The sequence below is a fragment of the Aythya ferina genome (genome assembly GCF_964211825.1).
Source record: "Aythya ferina genome assembly, chromosome: 3".
Taxonomy (NCBI): Eukaryota; Metazoa; Chordata; class Aves; order Anseriformes; family Anatidae; genus Aythya; species Aythya ferina.
In genome coordinates this window covers 120,298,415-120,309,542 of record NC_140298.1, presented here as the reverse complement: position 1 = coordinate 120,309,542, position 11,128 = coordinate 120,298,415, and the positions used below count along the sequence as shown (strand labels likewise).

The following is an 11,128-nucleotide window of genomic DNA, read 5'->3' as shown; positions in this document are numbered from 1 at the left end:
AGCTTCCCGCGCGTCGTTGCTCCGCCGCCGGCCGGTTACGTACCGCAGGCTCGCGCGGCCTCCCCGCACGGGACGGCCCGATCGCGGCCTGGAGGCAGCCGGCGGCTCGGCGCCGCGGCGTTCGGGGCCGGCGGCCGCCGTGAGGAGGCGACCGGAAGCGGACAGGAAGGAGCGACCTCGCGGTCGTGCGCGTGCGTGCGGGCCGCGTGCTGACGTGGCGGCGGCACCATGAGGGGTGGCGGCGGCTCGGTGAGTCCGCGGGGGCCTCGCCAGCAGCGCCGTCGGCCGCTGCCCGGGGGGCGTGCGGCCGGGCTGTGGGGAGCGCGCACGGCGCCCGGAGCCGCCGCGAGATGGAGCCCGGAGGTGGGAGCGAGCCGGCGGCGCCGGAACGGGGCGCGGGGGCGCCTCCTCTTCGCCCCGAGGGTCCTGCTGGGCCCCGGGCTGTAAAGAGAGGGGGCCCGGCGCGGTGCGCCCCGGCCCGGTGAGCGGGCACGGTCCCTCTATCGCCGCCCGCCGGTTGGGGCTGCGTCCTAGAGCGGGCGTTGGGGCGGGCAGCAGGCGGGACCCGCTCTGGGCCGCTGGGAGAGCCGCCCGCGACGCGCAGCCGCGAGCTTTCTGTTTGAAGGCCTGGAGCCCGGCAGCAGCGGGACGGCTGTGTGCAGCGCTGTCCGGCCGAGAGAGGGACCGGCAGCAGCGCGCTGCTGGCTCCTCTGGCGCTGATCGTGCGTTTTGTCTGAAAGGCCTTTGTTGTAGGAGACCGTTACGTGTGAAGTACAGAGGAAAAGATGAAAATGGGAAACTGAAACAGGGAGTCCTTTAAAAGGTGCTAAGCTTGTATTACCTGTCCCAGGGGTTTTCCATTGGGGATAGGGACAGTCAGGGTAGCGTGGGTCGCTTCCTGCTTTTACTAATGCCTCCTTGATAACTCTGAAACTGGAAAGCTGGGGAAGGTTTCTTTGTCAGGGAGCGTAGGGATAGGACAAGAAGTCACGGCTTTAAACAAAAAAAGCGTAGGTTTAGTTTGGATATAAGGAAGAAATTCTTTACTCTGAGGGTAGTGAAGTACTGGAACAGGTTGCCCAGAGAACTTGTGGATGTCTCATTCCTGGAAGTATTTAAGGCCATGTTGGACGGGGCTTTGAGCAACCTAGTCTAGCAAGAGGTGTCCCAGCCCGTGGCAGGGGGTTTAGAATGAGATGATCTTAAGGTCCCTTCCACCCCAAACCATTCTATGAGCATAAGAAGTAGCAATGAGTAAATGACAAAATAAAAGTCTTTGTTAAATAAAAAAGGTTTCTGTGATGTGGATAAAGGAAGCAGCAACTGATGGAATATTCCAAAATGATTAAGATAAAACTGGAAAGAGAACTTAAAAGAGACTGGAGGCAACATCCTTGAATGGAAAATGCAAGAATAATTAAGGAAAAAAATGCTAGAAAAAACAGCAATTTACAATCTAAAGTATTTGTCATGATGTGATAAGTCATAGGCAGAAAGTAGGTACCACTGAATTAACTGGAGACCAAGAAGACTCCTTCATGCCCCAGTCCAAAGGGTATAATTGGATTTCGTATGGAAAGTAGAGAGAAGCTCATCCCTGTTTTGATTACAGTTCTAATTTATCTGGAAATGAAAGGGTTCCTTGCTACAGAACAAGTTTCTGGTTGCCAAAGACAACAGGTTGCAGAAGGATGGTATGCACATCCTTAAAATTCAGGTGATTGTGTTTTGTTGGAAAACAAGCACTCAGGAAGAAAAATTATATTGCTAATGTGAATTGTTCTACTTTGTTAGGATACCAGGCCTGTACATCACGGACAACAGAAAGCCAAGAGGTCTCTGGGAAATAGAAAGTATGTGAATATTTCATGTCAAATTTCACTGGGGGGGTTGGGGGAACTGAGAAGATTCCTGTTGAAAACCTATACCTGGTCTTTACATAGTTGTCTAAATTTAAGAGCTACAACATTTTTTGTTTTATTTGTTTGATGAGGATCTTGTGAGATCCACACTGGTTGCTTAAATGTTTATTTTTAAACTGTGATGAGCCTGTGCCTAATCCGTAAGTTGAAATGCTGAGGTAGGATGAATTTTTTTTTTTCCTGTGCTCCCGGGTAGCTTTCTAATGTCAAACTCTAAAATATATGGTATTAAATAATACCGTGTGTTACATTTTGCCTTGCTAGTACTTTTCAGTGTACAAAACTCAAGAGATTTGGTGATGTAAGCTGAATTTTTAGAGTGCTTGGGAGGATGAAAGGAATGTTGTCTGTCAAGCTGTTATGGTTGTATATGTGTGTGTGTGTTTATATATATATACAAATAATTTCAAGTTGATCTTTTCCAGGTCTAAGCAATTTGAGGAGGTGGAAACTACTGTCCTAGGACTGAACAGTAATTATGATGAGGCAACCAGCAACGTTTCTTCTGGCTCACCAAAGACTCAAGTGAATGGAAGTGGAGAGTCCAGAAGCAAGCGGACCATTCGCAGGCCTGCTTACTGGTTGGAAATGAGAGGCATAAAAAACAGCATTAACAAATCTTCACCAAAAAAAGGTACTCATCACTCTTTGCTCAATGCGAAATTGGTTTTCTCTTCAGTTCTTTTGTGAGAGATTTGATGATTTCTGAAAGACATGCTGCAGTTCAACCACAAATTACAAGCTTGGTAATGATGCTTATGTGTTAGGAGAGACAAACTTCCTCTGTTGCAGAAACACAGGTAAAATTCTCTGCTGTTATGCAATTCCTTTTGAGTGACTTGTCTCTTAAAAGTAATGATTCTGTGACTGATCTCAGTTTTATCTGTAGAAGAGAGAATGTGTAGGGGTTCTGTCAATTGTTTCAGGAATATGCTGTGAGAACTTTAATAATAGAACAAAGCAACACTAAAATGTACAGAAGGGGACCATTCAGCAGTATTCTGAGTTAAACATGGCTTTTGTGGCTGTTAGATTTTTTTTTCTTATTTAGATGTTTTTCTTTGGTTTGTTTTCCCACTTTTGTTACTTAAGATTTTTCTGATGCGGATTGGATGGGATCTTATGTTGTTCTAGGGATATTCAGATTTCCTGGCTTCAGAACCGTATCTCAAACTTCCCATGTGGCTTTTCATTCTGTAATGCATCTTTTTCCTTTATCTAAATCAAAATCTGTATTCCATCCCATTGCAGAGAGGGCCAAATTTGGTAGCTTGATAGAGGTGGCGTCGCTGCAGCTCCATGCCCTCAGGCCCAACCAGTAACAAGACAGCATATAATCCCATAGGTACAAACACATATATGCAACATATGTATGTATGTACAGCCAGCCACACAGATCAATACAAACATACATGCTCAAACACTCTTGCAAACAGCAGCAATGGCATCCATCCTGTTTCCCTCTCTGGCTGATCAGGATGAAGATATGTTAATGAGGGGGGAAAAAACATTTATATGTACATATATGTATAAAACATATTATCTCTGTGTATCCCTCCTGTAGCTGGACTTAGGCATTCTGTTTCATAGAATCATAGAACGGCTTGGATTGGAAGGGACCTTAAAGATCACCTTGTTCCAACCTCCCTGCCATGGACAGGGATGCTTTCCACTAGACCATGTTTCCCAAAGTTCCATCCACACTGGCCTTAAACACTTCTGGGTAGGGGGCATCCACAACTTCTCTGGGCAACCTGTTCCAGTGCCTCACCACCCTCAGAGTAAAGAATTCCTTCCTTATATCTGACCTAAATCTACCCTCTTTTAGTTTAAAGCCTTGATTCCTTGTCCTATCACTGCACTGCCTGATAAAGAGTCCCTCCCCAGCTTTCCTGTAGCCCCCCTTTAGGTACTGGAAGACTGCTGCTTCTGGTCTCCCTATTACCTTCTCTTCTCCAGGCTGAACAACCCCAACTCCCTCAGCCTGTCTTTTTAGGAGAGGTGCTCCATCCCCTTGATAAACTTTGTGGCCCTCCTCTGCACTTGTTCCAATAGCTGTATGTCATTCTACTGAGGGCTCCAGAGCTGAACACATTATTTCAGGTGTGGTCTCACAAGAGCAGAATAGAAGGGGAGAATCACGTCCCTTGCCCTGCTGGCCATACTTCTTTTTGGTGCAGCCCAGGATACGGTTGGCTTTCTGGGCTGCAAGTGCACATTGCTGGCTCATGTTGAGCTTCTTGTCAACCAACACCCCCTAAGTCCTACTCAGAGCTGCTCTCAATCCATTCTTCATCCAGACTTGTATTTCTGCTTGGGATTGCCTCAGTCCAGATGCTGGACCCTGCACTTGACCTTGTTGAACCTCCTGAGGTTTGCATAGGCCCACCTCTCAAGCCTGTCCAGGTCCCACTGGATGGCATCCCTTCCCTCCAGCATGTTGACCGTGCCACACGGCTTGATGTTATCAGCGAACTTGGTGAGGGCCCACTCAACTTCACTGTCCATGTCACCGACAAAGATGTTAAAATAGTTTTGGTACCAATACTGACCACTGAGGAACACCACATGTTACTGATCTCCACTTGGACATTGAGCTATAGGCCACAACTCTTTGAGTCAGACCTTCCAGCCAATTCCTTACCTACCGAGTGGGCCATCCGTCAAATCCATCTTTCCAATTTAGAGACAATGATGTTGTGTGGGACAGCGTCAAGTGGTTTACACAAATCCAGTTAAATGACATCAGTTTCTTTCTGTTTATCTACCAGTGCTGTGACCCCATCTTAGATTTGTCAAGTGAGATCTGCCCTTAGTGAAGCCATGTTGGCTGTCACCAACCACCTCCTTATTTCTGATGTGCTTTAACAGAGTTTCCAGGAGGATTTGCTCCATGACCTTGCCAGGCACAAAGGTGAGACTGGCCTGCAGTTCCCCAGGTCTTCCTTTTTTCCATTTTAAAAAATGGGGGTTATGTTTCCCTTCTTCCAGTCAGTGGAACTTCACTGGACTACCATGACTTCTCAAATATGATGGACAGTGGCTTAGCAACTACATCTGCCAGTTCCTTCAGGACCAATGGATATATCTCATCAGGTCCCATGGACTTCTTTGCCTTCAGGTTCATTAGTTGGTCTCAAACCTGATCTTCTCCTACATTGGGCATTATTCTTCCAGTCCCTGCTTTTGCCTTCTGGGGCATGGACTATGTGGCTGGAGCTCTTGCAGGTGAAGACTGAGGCCAAAAAAGTCATTGAGCACTTCAGCCTTCTTCACATTCCAGGTGACCGGGTCATCTGGGGGCGTTCAAGGAAAGGTTGGACCTGGTGCCTTTTCCATCCTTAATGGCTCTATGACCTGTTTCCTTTTGAAGAGGGCCCACAATTTCCATAGTCTTCCTTTTATCACCAATGTACCTATAGAACCCTTTCTTGTTGCCTTTGATGTCCCTGGACAAATATAAATCTAACAGGGCTTTGGCTTTCCTAACCTGATCTCTGTCTCCTTGGACAATGTCTCTGTATTCCTCCCAGGCTATCTTTCCTTGCTTCCACTCTCTGTAGTCCTTCCTTTTCTGTTTAAGTTTGGCCGGTTCATCCATGCAGACCTCCTGGCATTTTTCATGGAATCACAGAATGGCTTGGGTTGGAAGGGAGCTTAAAGATCGCCTAGTTCCAACCCCCCTGCCATGGGCAGTGAGGCCCATGACCTCACTGAGGAATGGGGCATCCACAACCTCTCTGGGCAAATTGTTCCAGTGCGTCATCACTCCGAGTGAAAAATTTCCTGCTAACGTCTAGTCTAAATCTCTTCTCTTGTATTTTAAACCATCCCCCGCCTTGTCCTGTCATTATCTGACTGAGCAAAATGTTGCTCCCCATCTTTTTTATAAGCCCCAATTAAGTATTGAAAAGTTGCAGCGAGGTCTCCCCAGAGTCTTCTCCGGGCTGAACATCTGCACTCTCTCAGCCTTTTCCTCATAGGAGAGGTGCTCCAGCCCCCTGATAATGTTGTGGCCCTCCTCCAGACCCACCTCCTTCTTGTGCTGGGTGTCCCAGACCTGGACGCAGTACTCCAAGTGAGGCCTCACAAGGGCAGACTAGATGGGGACAATCACTTCCTTTGACCTGCTGGCCATTCCTCTGTTGATGCAGCCCAAGATGCAGTTGGCCTTTTGGGCTGTAAGCGCATGATGCTGGCTCATGTCAGGCTTTTTGTCCTTCAGAACCCCCAGTTTTTGGCCCAACTAATTCTCTGTTGGAATGCATCACTCCTGAGCTTTGAGGGGGTGATCCTTGAATATTAACCAGCTTTCTTGGGCCCTTCTTCCCTCCAGGGCCTTGTCACATGGTACCCTACCAAGCAGATCCCTGGAGAGGCCAAAATCTGCTCTCCTGAAGTCCAGGGTAGTGAGCTTGCTGTGCTCCCTCCTTACTACCTCTGAATCCAAAACTGCACCATTTCATGGTCATTGCATCTAAAGCTGCCCTTGAGCTTCATATTCCCCACCACTTCCTCCTTGGTGAGAATGAGATCCAGCATAGCACCTCTGCCTATTGGCTCCTCTATCGCTTGGAGAAGGAAGTTATCACCAGTGCATTGCAGGAACCTGCTGGATTGCCTATGCCCTACTGTGTTGTCCCTCCAACAGATATCGAGGTGTTTAAAGACCCCCATGAGAACCAGGGCTTGTGAATGTGGGGCTGCTTCTATCTGTCTATAAAGGACCTCATCTGCTTGGTCTTCTTGATCATGTGATCTGTAGCACACTCCCACTACAATGTCTTCCATTCCTGCTTGCCCTGTAATCCTTACCCATAAACTGTCAGCTCCTCATTTGCCCCCAGGTGGAGCTCCATACACTCCAGCTGCTGATTGACATAGAGGGCTGCACCTCCTCCTCACCTCCCCTGCCTGTCCTTCCTAAACAGTCTGTATCTTTCTATTCCAGCATTCCAGTCACAGGAGCCATCTCACCACTTCTCCATAATGCCAGTGAGATTATAGCTCTGCAGGCATGTATACATCTCTATTTTGTCATGCTTATTCCCCATGCTGCGTGTGTTAATGTAGAGATACTTAAGTTTACTCAGTAGCTGGCCTCTGCATCTTGGTCTTCTCAGTACATGAACACACCATTTCCTGAAGCCCACAGAGCCACTCCAGTTGCTGGTGTAGACCTCCTTACAGACAGGATCAGATTCTACTGTCTGCCAGTTGTCTGGGATTTCCCTCGTCCCTCTGGTAGCCTATTTCCACTGTGATCTTGCACTTCTGCCCTGCCACACACGCTCACAAACTCTCACCAACTCTCTCTCCAGTTGGTGCCACCACAGACACACTGGCCCCTGTGACCTGTGGTGTCACTTTAGTTGCTGCCATGTAGACCTCTCTGCAGACACTTAGGAACACATGCATACAGAATACAGAGTCCCTCAGAGTCTAGCACCCAGAAACTGCTCGTTCACTGCAAGGCATGGACAGATTTATATGCTGACCAACCGCATGTTTACAAGCAGGTGCCCCTTTTTAACCTCTTATTCCTGTTTTCCCACATCATTCCCTCCCTTTCCCTGTCTTTGATAATGCCCCTAAACATCCTTCGATGTCATGTGTAATACTTATATGGTCTTCCTTTGCATTCCATGTGTCCCATAATCCTAGGCATTAAAACCACACTCACCACCATCCCAGTCTACCTCATCTTGGTAGTTTTCATACCTCAGCAGTGGGGCTGGTGGATCTCCTGGGATAAACCTGGGAGGAAGTTGTCTGTTTCTCTGAATCCCCAGTTTGGTTTCCCCTGCTTGCCATTGTGCTTTTGTACTTACCTGTGCTCAGGGAGAGATGTGGGACTCTGTATTCTGTGTGCATAGGGAGGTCTGAGTGACGCCAATGTTTCAGGTATTCGGTAGCCTAGGAAATAGTGAGGGTAGACAGGACATTATTCACATTTCCCCACTCACTATTGTCTCTCCGTTCACCTTTTTATATGTGTAGTTAAGCTTTTTATGATATAACCTAGCACCTTCTGTTTCTCTCTTCCTGAGGAGTACAATTTCCCCAAACCATGCTATGGCACCATTTCTTCCATGTCCTCTGTATTGGAGGATTGCAGGTCATGCAGTGCCTAACGTTCTTCAGTTGGAAGGCTATATCTAGCTCACTGATGTCCAAGTGCCTCACAAAAACTATTTTTTTCTTCAGAAGTATTGAATATGAGGAGAAACTAAGGCAACAGACAGACACAAAACTGTTATCCAGGCTGAGTCTTAATAAGACTGAAGCATTTCTATTCTTGCTTGTTAGCAGGAGAAGTACTTTTGAAAGGCAAGAGGAAATCTGAGCAAGGGGAAGGTGAAGATCTTAAAGACTCTCCTAAGAAGAAGCAGAAGATTTCTGGTAATATAAATAACTGTAATTCTTAGTAACAGACCTTCAGGTACTTCAGACTTCCTTTCTGCCCAAATGCTATCCTCTGATATCCTCCAACTCTATTTCTGATTCTGTGTATATTGTAGGATACTGATGAGTAGTGTCTGTTTTACGATGGTTGATGATTATTCTGATTTCAGTCTCTTAAAGTCCATCAGAGGGTGGAAAAAAGTAGGAAGTAGGGGAAGAACAGTCTAGGGATGTTAATCAGTGGTTAATTGCAAAAGGAAGTGTACAAGAGGTGGAAGTAGGAGTATGTAACACAAGATAAGTATAGGGTTACTGTCTAATCTTTCAGGGATGATATTATGAAAGCCAAGGCCAACCTTGAATGTGGGAAAGGATGTGAAAGGAAAAAAAATAGTTTCTACAAGTAAAGTAGGTAAAACGTGGGTGCGCTGCTGAATATATCTGGTTATATGTACAGAATGGGGGGTGAGAGTCTGGAGAGTAGCCCCATGGAAAGGGATCTGGGAGTTCTGATCAATGGCAAATTGTCAACAGTGTGCCCTGTAGCCAAAAGGGCCAACTGGATCCTGGGGTGCATCAAGCACAGCACTGCAAGCCAGTCAAGGGAAGTGATAGTCCCCCTCTAGTCTGTGCTGATGTAGTCTCACCTCGAGTACTGTCTGTAGTTTTTGGCACTATAATATAAAGATATCTAGCTATTAGAGCATGTCCAAATGAGGGCAACAGAGATGGTGAAAGGTCTAGAGAAGACACATGAGGAGCAGCTGAAATCACTTGATGTGTTCAGCCTACAGAAGAGACTGAGGAGAGAACTCAGCATGGTCTATAGCTTCCTCAAGGGTGGGGGGAGTAGTGGTGTAGGTGCTGGGCACCAGCAATAGGACCCAAAGGAACAACACAAAGCTGTGTCAGGGGAGGTTCAGGTTGGTTATCAGGAAAAGATTCTTCACTGAGAGGGTGGTTGGGCTCTGGAACAGGCTCCCCAGGGAAGTGGTCGTAGCATCAAGGCTGATGGAGTTCAAGAAGAATTTGAACAACACGCAAACATATGATTTGATTTTGAGGTGGTCCTTTCTGGAGCCGGAGTTGGACTTGATGGTCCTTCCAACTTGGGTATTATTTGAATAGAGCCATAGAACTGGTGGCAAATGACATGAAAGAGGCATAGGTACTCAGTGACTCCTCTGCTTCAGGCTTTATCTGTTAAACTATACTTCAGGAATCCCCGGCAACTGAGACCAGATGCAAAGTCTGGAGCTAGGAACCCTTGTCCTCATGGTGGAGGAAGATGAGGTTAGAACACTTAAACTGGATGTACCTAAGTCCCATGGGGCCTGATTGGTTGTGCTGAGAGATGGCTGATGTCATGCATAGAATTGTAAAGGTTGGAAAAGACCTCCAAGATCATCTGGTCCAACCATCACCCTACCACCAATGTTACCCACTAAACCATGTCCCTAAACACCACGTCCAACCTTTCCTTAAACACCCCCAGGATGGTGACTCCACCACCTCCTTGTGCAACCTGTTCCAATGCCTAACTAGTCTTTCTGAGAAGAAATGGCTCCTATTTTCCATCCTAAACCTCCCCTGGCGCAACTTGAGGCCATTCCCTCTAGTTCTATCACTAGTTATCTGTGAGAAGAGATGCTGACACCCAGTTCCCCACAGCTTCCTTTCAGGAAGTTGGAGAGAGCAATAAGGTCTTCCCTGAGCCTCCTCCAGACTAAACAACCCCAGTTTCCTCAGCCACTCCTCATAGGACTTGGGTTCCAGGCCCTTCTCTGGACATGCTTCAGGGCCTTGATGTCCTTCTTAAAGTGAGGGGCCCAAAACTGAACACAGTATTCGAGGTATGGCCTCCCCTGAGCTGAGTGTAGGGGGACCTCCCTGGTCCTGCTGGCTACACTATTCCCAATACAAGGCAAGGTGCTATAGGCCTTCTTGGCCACCTGGGCACACTGCAGGCTCATGTTCAGGCAAGCATTGACCAACGTCCCCAGATCCTTTTCCTCTATGCAGCTTTGTGAGGCCACTCTTGATTGTCTTTGTAAAGTCATGGTGACTGTAAAAGGTTCCTCAAGACTGGAAGAGAGCAAGTATCATTCCTGTCATCAAGGTCAGAAAGAAGGAAGATCTGGAGAATTGCAGGCCAGTCAGGCTCATCTCAGTTACTGGGAATGTTAAGGAGAGAATCCTTTGGGAAAGCATTGCTAATTGCTTGAAGGATGAGATTGTGATTGGGAGTTATCAGCATGGATTTACAAATTGGAAATCACGATTGATCAATTTGGTAGCCTTCTGTGATGAGAGCACTAAATTAGTGGATGAAGGGAGAGCAGAGGATCTTGTTTACCTTGACTTTAGTAAGACTTTTGTTGCTGTTTCCTACAGCATTCTCATAGGCAAACTAACAAAGCACAGGTTAGGTAAGTGAATAGTGAAGTGAACAGAAAAACAGCTCAAAATCTGGGCCCAAAGAATTGTGATCAGTTACTACTGTTGTACCACAGGATAAATACTGGGGCCAGTGCTGTTTAACACTTCAGTTAATTAACTGGACAATGGCACATTTTGCACCCTCTGTGAGTTTGCCACTGATACAAAACTGGGAGGAGTGGCTCATATGCCATCATTCACAGTGACCTGGACATACCGGAGAATTAAGTAGAGGGGAATCTCATGAGGTTCCACAAGAGGAAGTGCATAGTCCTGCACCTGGGGCGGGAATAAGGTTGTGTATGAGCACGTGCCAGGGGCTAAGTGGCTGGAAAGCAGCTCTTTTGAGAGGCACCTTGACA

General features: G+C 47.1%; 1 protein-coding gene across 10 annotated transcripts in view; it reads left to right on the top strand.

Moving 5' to 3' along the window:
* The first annotated feature begins 81 nt into the window (after window positions 1–81).
* Window positions 82–11,128, top strand: part of ZNF512 (zinc finger protein 512) — a 54,492-nt gene continuing 43,445 nt past the window's right edge. For 8 of the 10 annotated variants that reach the window (XR_014691064.1, XR_014691065.1, XR_014691066.1 and 5 more), the window contains exons 1-4: window positions 82–249; window positions 1,795–1,853; window positions 2,348–2,556; window positions 8,232–8,324. Coding sequence is in view for 5 of the 10 variants with exons in the window: in XM_084513651.1 (XP_084369777.1) it covers window positions 229–249; window positions 1,795–1,853; window positions 2,348–2,556; window positions 8,232–8,324 (382 nt within the window). In the remaining 5 variants the exon portion in view is untranslated. The remainder of the gene's footprint in view (window positions 250–1,794; window positions 1,854–2,347; window positions 2,557–8,231; window positions 8,325–11,128) is intronic. The other 2 variants (XR_014691062.1, XR_014691063.1) reach the window with 1 other exon arrangement.